This window comes from Drosophila guanche, unplaced genomic scaffold (assembly GCF_900245975.1).
Source record: "Drosophila guanche unplaced genomic scaffold, DGUA_6, whole genome shotgun sequence".
Taxonomy (NCBI): Eukaryota; Metazoa; Arthropoda; class Insecta; order Diptera; family Drosophilidae; genus Drosophila; species Drosophila guanche.
In genome coordinates, this window is record NW_022995743.1 from 16,929,402 (window position 1) to 16,940,370 (window position 10,969).

A 10,969-nucleotide genomic window follows, 5' to 3' on the forward strand; every position below is an offset into this window, starting at 1 on the left:
AATAAAAGTGAAACAAAAATAGGTATTCTACTTAATAGATACAGATAGAGCGTTAGTTCGGCAAAGAACTTTGGAACTATTTGCCCTTTATTATATGATGTAGCTCACTCTGCAAGCTTTTGTCATAAGGTTTTTATACTTTTTAAGTGTAGTGGAATGGCCCACTAGCTGGAATCGATAGGAAGTGTTAGTTTGCGCCACGCACACTAAGATGCTATCGGTATCGAGGAGCTCTTGAGGTGGACCCTCTTAATATAAAGTCTACATCAGGGTGACCATTTAAGGTATTTTATATACCTTCCAGGATATTTTAAATTCAAAAATTGAGTTTAATGTATATCAGTTTATAATGGTATATTTAATGAATTTCATCCGTCTATTAAATTCCAGTTAATTACTGTATGAAGTATACTTGATGGGTAGTGGTACTGGGATAACGGTATATTTTGAAAATGAGTCGGTCGTAAGGGCCGTGCCGTATATGTTATCGATAAATCTGCGGTCACACTGCTGTAAATAAAAAAAAACAAAACAAATTAAATATTAATTTAGAAATCTGCGACTAATTGCGTCATTGTAATTGTACCTTCGGTTCTTAACTCCCCATAGGACCTCAAATGTAAGTATGTAACTCACTTCGCGATTGCGTGGTGTTCCACGCATGATCTGCCTTTAAATTCATGCAATCTGTCCATAGGAGATCTAAGGAAAATGCGTAAATATCAACAGCTGGTGCTGTTGCTCATCTCCTGCTTGAGCGTGGGCATACTCTTGATGTACAAGACCGAGAACAATCGCCTAAAATATGTTCTCAAGTATGTAAACTTCTTTGGGCGCAGCGACGTTGCCGTATTGCGCCGCTTGGAGAATGGAACCAAGGAAGATCTGCCACAATTGGCGCTATGGCGGCCAATGCCAGTGTGGCAGGTCATTGGGGATTCCTTCCATGCCTACTCTGCCTACTGGATGCGCAAAGAGTTAGTGGCCGGCGGAGAAGCTCACGTTCTCGTTGTTGGAAAACAGGGAGCTGTTGTGGACTTCCGATGTAGCCTGGCTGTTGGCGGGACACGAACTGTTCAGGGAAAATTTCGATTTCAACTCGATGGCAAGGAAAGTGTGGTGAACGACTTTAGCACAAACTTTACCAGCTACCATTTCTTCTGTCAAGTGAGCCGCGATTTCGGCCAGCCAGAGAGTGTTTCGTTCACGGATATCACGTCTATCAAGAGCCCAGTCAAGTTACGTTTGCAACATCTCAAGCGTGCGAGTGCGAAGGCAGCTACAGTGCCAGCCCGCTTACCGGCGACAGTCTGTGTGGATCTTGTGGGTTTCAACATGACATCGAGATTCGGCCGCAACGAAAATGCCCTGATTCAGTTCTTCCTGACTCACCAGGCTCTCGGCATCGAACACTTTCTAGTATACAACTTCGATGAGCTGCCGGAGAATATAATCCGCGTTCTGGATCGCACAAATATCCATCTGTACGGGCTTCCCTTTAACTTTCCCTTCCAGCAAAGCAACGAAACTGCCAGGCGAGTTCGTTCAATCATCCACGCCGATTGCTTGCTGCGGAATGTTAACCAGGCCAGCTTCACCATACTTCTACAGCCAAACGAAGTGTTCTATCCAAATGCACGCTTTGCTGCCGATCGTTCCCAGAGTTCGCTTCAGCAGCAGCTACGACACTTCTCCGCCGACACAGCGCGCTTTGAGCTGGCCACGTTTTCCGTATGCTTTGACGAACAGAAGAAGCTGCTGCTGGACAATATTCAATATGACCCCGAACGGAAAGCTCCCTACAAAATGCTCCTACAGCGCCTAGAGCTGCCTCCGACACAGCTTCTGGCGAACACGGCGCATGTTGAGCTTTCGCTGTCCACCGGCTTTGCGCATCGCTATGTGGACTGCTCCAATGTGGGTGCGGATGGTCTCCATGACTGGCGCAATGGAGTGCGTGCAGACTTCATGGAACATATCAACATTCTCCGCAATGAGGTGGATCTTCTGATATAAGCTAAGCCTTTCCTTTGTGTGCTATTATTAGTTTAAGTTTTAGTTTACATGTAGCTCATCGTTTGAGAGATTACTTGACTGCCATAAAGAGAATGTCCAGAAATTGTATATTGGATATATAATAGACAATTATACACACTGAATCCACTATAACATCACCGATAATTTTATAAGCCTGATGCTTCCCAAGAGGAAAACGTAGCTTTGGTATTCTGGTAACTTAAAACTCTACTTGAGACGTTGCATGAGCGCTGCATTCTTGAGGCCAGCCTTCTCGATGGTGGAGCTATCATCGCTCAACTCACGTGTGGGGAACGAAGAGACCAGGGTGAAGTTGCTGGCCGAGTATTGTGGACGAGCTCTGAAATGAAAATGGAGAATGTTTCCAGAGGTGAATGAAAGCCTTCAAATGTTATTCGAGCGTATTACGTTTGTATGAATCGACGGATGTCCGAGACGGTGTGTGTCAAATTGAACTGTGCAGCCAGACGGGAGCCGTCTGCAAGACGAATCTGCAGTGTGGTCGACGGAGCTTCCGAGTTTAAATTGATGGCATCACGAGCATTGGCCTCCTGTTGGGCGGCTTCGGCGGGTGGCACAGCTGCAGCGACTGCAGGTGCTTTTGCGGCGACAACATTTGCCACGGGGCTGCCGAGCTTCTGCCCGGATCCTTTGAATGTCTGAGGTGCTGCCTGGCGCTTAAAGTCCTCATGTCTGTGATCCTCCACATCAACATTAACCATGCGTCCCATTTCCAGCAACTCCTGTGGTATTTCCCTAGCCAACCAGAAGCTTTCTCAATAACAATTTCTGTTCGCGAATGTGGAACGTGATCGTTGCTTACCCGCGCATGACTGTCTCTAGGAATTCTTTGTTCTCTGGATCATCGTAGTGACGCAGTTCTCCCCCATCGATGGAGAAACCCTGGCTCCAAAGTTTAAGTACCACTACAGGTTTGTTCCCCGACGTCTCAGCCGTACGATTTATGCCCACGGCTGTGTGATCGCTATCAGTCATGCCCAGACGCATTCCCTGGCCCCAAACGTTGCCGCTGCCAGCGCCTCCAGAAGAGCCACCACTGGTCGACGGACCAAGATCGCCAGCGTTCTCCTGGGCGGAACGCATCATATCCGAAAGTTGTTCGCGAAAGTTCTTGCGTTTGGGTGGACCCAAAACCTGTTGGCCAGAGCGGTCCGATCCCCCTGCATAGAATGCCTGATGCTCCTCGTCGTCTGAGGGCTCCTTCGACATGTCGTTTAGTGTGGCGAACCTATCAGCCAATATTTGTTACTTTCAAGTCTTTTAAGGGTTTCCAATCCAAATAGCTACTGCACTTACTTTGGTTTGGCCTTTGGGGCCTTTTTCCCTTCATCAGCGCCAGTGCTTTTGGTAGCTGCAGCGGCGACTGCGCCACTGCTAGAAGTTGGTGCTACTGGTGTAGTCGGCGATGGTTCATTCGAGTGCCCCGTGGTCGGAGTGGGTGGCATGTCACTTTGGGTGTTCCAGTAGTTGCCCAAGGCTTGCTAACAGGGCAGAAATGCATTAGTATTTGCTGCATCATTGCTATTAAGTCGCCGGCTCTTGCATGTCTCACTTCTATGTCCCACTCGGAGCTGTTCAAGTAGAACGTGGCCGTGTTGTCGTCGGTGCCGGTAATTTCAATGAATTGTGCAATCATATCGCCGCGAGCGGCCATTTTATCAATTTATTTTTCAATATTTTCACGTAAATGATAGACAAAAAATTCACACACACGTCAGTGTGGCCCTCCGAAAATATTTTGTTGTGGGCAGTGTGGCCGCGGAATTATCGATTAAATATACCGCTAAACCCTCAAAAATATTCCAAAATATACCTTTTCATTTGAGAAATATTCCGTCATCTGAAATAATTTTCCTCGCTTTTGATGTTATATTTGATTTAACTAGCTAGTTAGAAGTCTTAGTGCTATGACTGTAATTTTAGCAGATTTACCAAAAAAACCACAAGGTTTTCCTGGAAAGTTTTCACGACCTTCTTTTGTTGGAAGGAAATTAAGTTGGAAACTAAAAAGGCCAACCAACAAAAGTAGCATAGAGCGTTACGGAAGTGGGTATGTATTGATACGTATTTGGAAATTTGTTGCTTGTCATACGTGTCCATATAATTTATGTTGCCAACGTTAAAATAAATATATATGTGAATGGAATTTAATGTAAGTGGGGATGGAATAAAGGTGCGATTGGTGCGATGTTGCGAGAGAGAAAATTCCCTACAGAAAAGAGAGAAACTCCTCGAGGGACAATTGAAAAACATGCCAATTCCAGTTTTGATACCCTACACTATTCCATATACGGAATAGCCGGATGTCATTTAGTAAATATAACATTATAAACCGATATACCGTAAACTCAATTTCGTAGTCAAAATATCCTGAAAAGTATATAGCATACCTGAATTGGTCAGCCTGGTTGCACTAACCAAATAGTATGCCTCTATGTCCCGTTCCGTTAAAACTCCATGCTTGTTTACACCGTGACCCTGAATACTCTAATGTAAAATATTTGCAACGCAAAGTCAATTGCGGTAATTCATTATTTGGATATATATTCAGATGTTTATATCCGTTACTCCTTTCATCCTAAATTATATAAAGCATATAAAGGTCACACAAAATAAATTTATTTTGATATTGAGGGGCAAGCTTCTTCATAAAGTCTTGAGGGTTTTCATTTTAAAGGGTATGTGAGCTCAGAAAAAAAATGGAAAAGGTTTCAAGCGCTAACAATTAAAGCGCACATGAAGTCGAGAACATAACCGACGACGAGAACAGAAATTGGATAGATGTATGTACATATATACACATATGTGTTTACATATATGCTTATATACATATATATGTTTTTATATTTATCTGAAAAGATTTGTCTGTAAAAGATGGATTTGGTAACAATGTTGATAATACGGCAGCAACGAAGTAGAGAAGTGACGGCATTTCCATAATTAATGCATACAATTTTGAATAAAGCTGTATAAAATCTGCATATAAAAAAATTACAGCATACAATTACAATAACAACTTTTATTGGTATATTTATTTTTTCCAACCCCCAAGGGTCCGGCCACCAATCCCCACCCCTTATTTTGCACATGTTGCGGCAGGTCAGGTTCATACGCCAAGCCCCGAAAACAAAATCAAATCATCAAAACGAATTTTCGTTCCATCGCACCTCAGAAAGTCAGCGCACCAACACATACATTACCTGCAGTGTCCGTGTGAATCAAGACAAAACCGGTTTGGAGCGCAAAAAATCATTGGCTACACGCACTTATACAAATGTAGCTGGGACTTCTAGCTGCGTGTTCTACACGCACTAATACTTGTAGCTGCGACGTTGGCAGAGGCCTGGGACTTCGCGACGCACATTCTGCGGTGACGTTTCGCTTCCATCAAATTGACAATCTACTATACCATTTGGTTAGTGCTGGTTGCGAGCCAAAAAGTCAGAAATATACCAAAACCGGTATTTATTGCAAACCTAATATATTTTCCGTATATTTCAAGCAGTATCAGTATCCAGAAAAGTATGTTATATAGGTGAAAAGTTGCGAAGCTTTAGCCAGATTCCGTTGAATTCAAAAATTCCGACCCACTCCCAGAGGAAAACAAAACCATGCCACTTTGTTTTGACGTATATTGTAGTAAGCATTCACATTTGTATAAAATAGCAACTAAATAACAATAACTAATATGTGTAACACGAAGAATCCAAAGCTAGACATGACCCACCGATATGCGTATAAAAAGTATAAGTTTAGACCTTTTTATTCAGTTGAATTTTTCTGAAAATAAAAATGTGGGTACGGGATAAATAATACAATGCTCATCTGGCCAATCGGTTTCCAGCCCATAAGAGCACACATGCAAAAGCGTCGCTTAATATTCTGGGAATAATTTAATGTACGGGCGTGTGTGTGGGTTGTGATGGTGGTTAGTATCAGCAGTATCATTTAGTATCAGTTAGTATCATTAGACCCAGTAAAGAAACTAGTCTACGGTTATACATTTATTTCAAACAGATCCACATCTTAGTTGGTTGGCTCCACTGGTTAAGCTCTCGGCGTGATGGTCTCTCACCCTCGCTCCTAACGCGACAGCAGCTTACCCTAGATGCGGCGGACAGTAGCAGTGTATGAGTTTGGTAGAATGCGAGTGAAGGGTGTTGTTGTTGTTGTGGTGCAGGTTCAAGTGTTGTCCCAGAAATGTTGGGTGATGTCCCAGTAATGTTGGAAGATAATCATACATTTAACATACACAGGTTCACGGTGAGCGTGATTGTCGAGCACAAATACCTTTCTTACCTGTAGGTAATAGTTGGCCAGAACCGTCAGACCCACGCCCAGGCCGACGGCCAGCACATGTGTCAGATATAAATTAGGCAGTGGTCGGCGCTTGCGCAGCAGGAATGACAAGAACGATCCCTTGCGATCAGAGTACGGGGGATAGCGAGCTCTGCGAAAGTAAAGACCATGAATATTACAAGCTGCTTCCCAATCGGCAATGGAAACTGCAAACTTACGAGGCCAACTTCTCACCGACCGCCGACAGATCCTTGCCCAGGCACGACTTTTTGTGTGTGAAGGTGTCGAAGCCGTACTTTCCGTGGTAGGAGCCCATGCCGCTCATGCCAACGCCGCCAAAGGGCAGCACATCCACTGTGAATTTGGGCAGAAGCCATGTAAATATATGGTATATATAACAATTTAGGGCTACCACCAAAGTTATGTTTAGTAATCTTAGTTACTCTTAAGACTAAGTGTATTATGTACACCAAGCATTAAATTGTTAAGCCAAAACCCCCAAGTTATTAAATTCAAATAAATAATTCCAAACCCAAACCGAAACAAAAAGCTATGGTTAAAGTTAAAAAGGTTGTGCTGCGGCGTTTTTGTCTCACTGTGCTGTGCTGTGCTGTCTGTAGTTGTGGTGCTGCTCTTTGTCTCGAGCCAAGTGTCAGGGAGTGGTTGTGCATAATTTGCAATTCAAACATTGATTAATTGTGTGGTGCAGTGCGCAGGCCACATTAAATGGATCACCAGTCGAACGGGTCCAACTTCCAACGTGGATGTACTACATGGACATGGACTACGTGTGCTACCCAACTAAGATCTCTTATCTATATCTAAACATATGTACATTAGCATAGCAAATACCTCCACAATGCATTATGGTTTCGTTGCTGCAGAATCCGCCGCTTGTGGTATTGCTCTGGAACTCTTTAACGAGCTTGTTCGAGTTTGAGAATACGTATATTACAAGAGGTTTTTCTCTATTTACCGGCAGTAAGGGAGAAGGAGAAGGGAGTAATGGTTAAACAGATTAAGTGAAAGTTTTTAACAAAAGAGTGCAGTTAATGTGTCGACTTCTTCGAGCCTCAACATCAACCAGACCTAAAAAAGAGAGTTACACATAAAAGACAAACCATGAAATATTCGCAGACCTGTTCCTAATCCACAGATCTGCAAACATTACATCAATGACATGAAGACAAAAGAGATGAAAGACAAAAGGATGAAAAGTGTCAGGGATCGTTTGTTGGATCGTTAGAGCTAGTCCTAGCTGCCCGTGCCCGAATCAGCCGACGGGTTGGATTGTGAACAATAAAACACGCTGGGGAGCATACAACGAGGGGGAGCTAAATATTTAAACAAGTATTTATCGCCAACACCAGATATAAATGCATACATTTAAAAACAGTTTAAAGTTGAGAGGAAAAATAAGGAGACCAAAACCGTACAGGGGTAGCAGGACTATTTATATAAAGAAAGGCGGAACGGACTACTTGGGATCGTATTGTTTAAGCCGTAGCCGCTAGCATTATCCACATCCAATAGCATCTTTATTTGTTTGATTTGATTTTTGACCTCGTTGGGGGTCTCTTACCGGCATAATGCATTATAGTATCATTCACGCACATTCCGCCCGATTGTGTGCCGTTTACGAACAGATTTTGAACCTCGGTTTCCGATGTGAAAATATACAGGACAAGTGGACTCTCTCTAAGAGAAAAACATTTCGAACCGGATATTGGTATTGGTGTGTATTGGTATTGGTGTGTTGTTGTTGTTATTGGTGTATTGTGATATTGTGTGGCAGATGTAAAAGACAAATGAGAAAATGTATCCAGACAGTGACAAAAGGGGCAGTCGATGGTCAGTCTTTGGATGGCACACAGACGGACATACCTGTCATTGATGAACTTGATGGCATCGTAGGCACTCTCCACGTTGTAGATGGGCAAGATGGGGCCGAAAATCTCCTCCTCCATTATGGGGTCATTCGGCTTGATATCGACCAGGATTGTGGGCTCAATATAACGCTCGCTGGCATCGTACTTACCGCCCACAGCGACGCGTCCCGACTTCATCAGCCCAAGCAGGCGCCTACAACGCAACAAATTGTGTCAATCAATAATTTGTCATGCTCCTGTCTGCTTTCTGCTCACTGGAAATTGTTGGTGTTGATCACACGGCACAGGTCGGGGCTGCTCTGGATGTTTTCGCCATACCACTCCTTGAGCACGTCCTTGGCTTCGGCCACGAACTTGTCCTGCATCTCCTTCGAGCAGAGAATGTAGTCAGGCGCAATGCAGGTCTGGCCGCAGTTGATTAGCTTGCCCCAAAGGATTCGCTTCACAGCTGTACGCAGCTCCACCGACTTGTCAATGTAGCAAGGACTGGAAGCAAGAAGGAGAACACAAATAAATCCCCGCCCCCATGCGATGCTATCCGCGTGGAATGCTCACCTCTTGCCACCCAACTCCAGAGTGGTGGGCGTCAAGTGCTTGTTGGCCGCAGCATGAATGATTTTGCCGACGCGGGTGGAGCCCGTGTAGAAGATGTAGTCGAAACGCTGTTTGAGCAGCTCAGCCGTCTCGCTGGGTCCACCGCAGACAACTGGATAGCAGTCCTGAAGCAAAGCGCAGATTAGTATTAGTAAAGGAAGCTGGAAATTTGGAACTCACATTGTCCAGATATTTTGGAATGACTTCGGCAATAAACTTGGCACAGTTGCCGGCGATCTCGCTGGGCTTGATCACTACACAGTTTCCGGCGGCAATGGCAGAGGCCACGGGGACCAGCAGCAGCTGCAACGGATAGTTCCAGGCACCAATCACTAGGACCACACCAAAGGGATCGTTGTAGATCTGCACATCATCCATCACATTTATGATCGACTTGGAGGGCTAAAAGAGAGCGGGATAAATGGCAGAATGATCTAGTAATTTCGGTAGATTGGAACTCACCTTCTCTGCCTTGACCCAGTCACTCAGATGGTATAGAATGTGCTTGATGTCATTCTTCATGAATTCTGTCTCCACGATCAGACTCTCCTGCTTGGGGCGACGCAGATCCGCCTCCAAGGCACTGATAATGTCGTTCTCGTTCTCCTCATAGCAACGCAGTAGATTCTCCAACTGCTTGCGTCTGCGAATGTGAAGCCAAAGCCACAAATAATTAGTAGATGGATAAATGATGATGATGATAGGATGAGTTCCGCGGCAAAAGCGCGAAACAAAGACCAAAACAAAATCAATGCTCAATCACCGCTGCACGAGAGACGACTCTTGGGGAAGGTCAATGCTAGATTTATGGCCAGTTATGAAATATTCTACGCGAAAAAGTGACTCAACGCAAATTAGGGGAATAGGCATGAACGGACGAGGACTGGAGTGGAGTGTGCTAGTCGCTGTTAGAACTGTAAAACCGGCTTGAGAACCAGACTTAAACCGGATCCAATTAACCGGTACTCAAAGCAAACATCGCTGCGGATCAATCCGATTCGGGTGCGAGTATCTCAGCGGTAGTCAGGGTCAGGTAAACAGCCTCTGGCAGTGGAAATTGCAATTGCAATTGAACACCATTTGGTAATGACAAACATAAAGCCATAAGCATAGTCTCAGATATCCAAAACAATATATGTCCAAGCAATCGCGGTGAATATAAATAAAGCAATTAGGCCCCGCACTGGGCAGCGACGACGACTGATGACCAGTCAAATTGTTCGTATTGGAATTATTAAGCAAATGTATTTAAATATAATCAAAGCAACGCAAAGCAAAGCAAAGAGTAGAGAATCGCTGCCGGAGGAGAAGTTGTGTTGCCAAAGGCGAAAAATGTTCATAGAACGTGTTCATTTGTTCGAAGTGGAGCTTTGGAAAGATCATGAAATTAAATGGCCAGGCCAGGCCAGCAGCCTTGGGCGCAGTTTCTTCCGCACTTCCGTTTCACACTTGGCACTCAAAACTATCGGCATATCGCCTGTTCTCCATGTGTCTTTGTTCTTCTCCTCTTATATGTGTATTTTTTTCGTTTATTAACATATTCATAAATGTGTTGTGTGCGTGTGTCCGTACCTTTGTCTGAGTATTCGTGCGACTATTGTTGGACCGAGCTGCTGCTCGTGGGGTTTAATGATAATTATTCCAGTTACATGCCCGGCCAGATAGAACAATAAGTTCAGGTTTATCTAATTGCATTCAAAGTACAACCACTTTCCGATGCCAAAGGTTCCATTAAACACTCCAGGGGGTCGTGGAGGTCATTAATGCATGGCAGAATGTACAATTCTGTAGACTTTGCTCCCATTTGGACATTCATACTATGTACATATGTAAACTTGTATAACTATCGTATCTACACTTCTTATCAGTCAAAGAGGACGTCCCAAAGTTCAGAGCTCACTCCCCTTGCTCTGGAAATCAGTTTCATAACCGCAGAGCTAAGAAAAACCATGGCATAGCAATTACTACATTGCTGAAACCGAATTTCTGTAATGTAACGTAAAAGCAATAATAACATGACCAGCCTCAGCTGGTGGCATAAACACAAACAGCTTCAACTACAGCTCCATGCACAACTACAGTTACAGGTCTTCCCAGATTCCCATTCCACTTACCGAAAGTTTACGTTC

At 44.1% G+C, this 10,969-nt stretch overlaps 3 protein-coding genes across 5 annotated transcripts in view; 1 reads left to right on the forward strand and 2 right to left on the reverse strand.

The window, feature by feature from the left end:
* The first annotated feature begins 470 nt into the window (after window positions 1-470).
* On the forward strand, window positions 471-2,169 carry LOC117578602. Of its 2 annotated transcripts, none has more exons than XM_034264192.1 (2): window positions 471-619; window positions 698-2,169. In XM_034264192.1, exon 2 carries the CDS (start codon window positions 712-714, stop codon window positions 2,014-2,016), a length of 1,305 nt encoding a protein of 434 aa, XP_034120083.1. In that variant the 5' UTR covers window positions 471-619; window positions 698-711; the 3' UTR covers window positions 2,017-2,169. The 2 variants fall into 2 exon arrangements, with proteins under 2 accessions (XP_034120083.1, XP_034120084.1); XM_034264193.1 differs by having other exon boundaries at window positions 504-623.
* LOC117578604 (NSFL1 cofactor p47) overlaps window positions 2,114-10,969 on the reverse strand; it is a 21,665-nt gene continuing 12,809 nt past the window's right edge. The window contains exons 3-7 of one of the 2 annotated variants that reach the window (XM_034264195.1): window positions 3,611-3,762; window positions 3,355-3,539; window positions 2,861-3,286; window positions 2,446-2,793; window positions 2,114-2,377 (exon numbers count right to left, since the gene is read on the reverse strand). In XM_034264195.1, coding sequence (XP_034120086.1) covers window positions 2,245-2,377; window positions 2,446-2,793; window positions 2,861-3,286; window positions 3,355-3,539; window positions 3,611-3,712 — 1,194 coding nt within the window. In that variant the 5' untranslated portion in view covers window positions 3,713-3,762 and the 3' untranslated portion in view covers window positions 2,114-2,244. Of the gene's footprint in view, window positions 2,378-2,445; window positions 2,794-2,860; window positions 3,287-3,354; window positions 3,540-3,610; window positions 3,783-10,969 lie in introns of those variants that run through there. The other variant, XM_034264196.1, reaches the window with a different exon arrangement.
* Window positions 5,681-10,963, reverse strand: LOC117578603 (aldehyde dehydrogenase family 3 member B2-like). Its single transcript, XM_034264194.1, has 10 exons — window positions 10,955-10,963; window positions 9,303-9,483; window positions 9,021-9,242; window positions 8,802-8,965; window positions 8,502-8,732; window positions 8,242-8,439; window positions 7,210-7,325; window positions 6,576-6,711; window positions 6,358-6,508; window positions 5,681-5,838 (listed from the first exon to the last, which is right to left on the reverse strand). Exons 2-10 carry the CDS (start codon window positions 9,360-9,362, stop codon window positions 5,821-5,823), a joined length of 1,296 nt encoding a protein of 431 aa, XP_034120085.1. The 5' UTR covers window positions 9,363-9,483; window positions 10,955-10,963; the 3' UTR covers window positions 5,681-5,820.

What these genes read in the sequence shown, in the direction of transcription:
- LOC117578603 (XM_034264194.1), bottom strand. Translation starts at nt 9,362, where the DNA reads ATGAAGAATGACATCAAGCACATTCTATACCATCTGAGTGACTGGGTC. An exon ending in CTGGAGTTGGGTGGCAAGAG is followed by an intron (nt 8,733 to 8,801) that starts GTGAGCATTCCA and finishes TCTTGCTTCCAG; the next exon opens with TCCTTGCTACATTGACAAGT. An exon ending in ATCAACACCAACAATTTCCA is followed by an intron (nt 8,440 to 8,501) that starts GTGAGCAGAAAG and finishes GTTGCGTTGTAG; the next exon opens with GCGCCTGCTTGGGCTGATGA.
- LOC117578602 (XM_034264192.1), top strand. Translation starts at nt 712, where the DNA reads ATGCGTAAATATCAACAGCTGGTGCTGTTGCTCATCTCCTGCTTGAGC.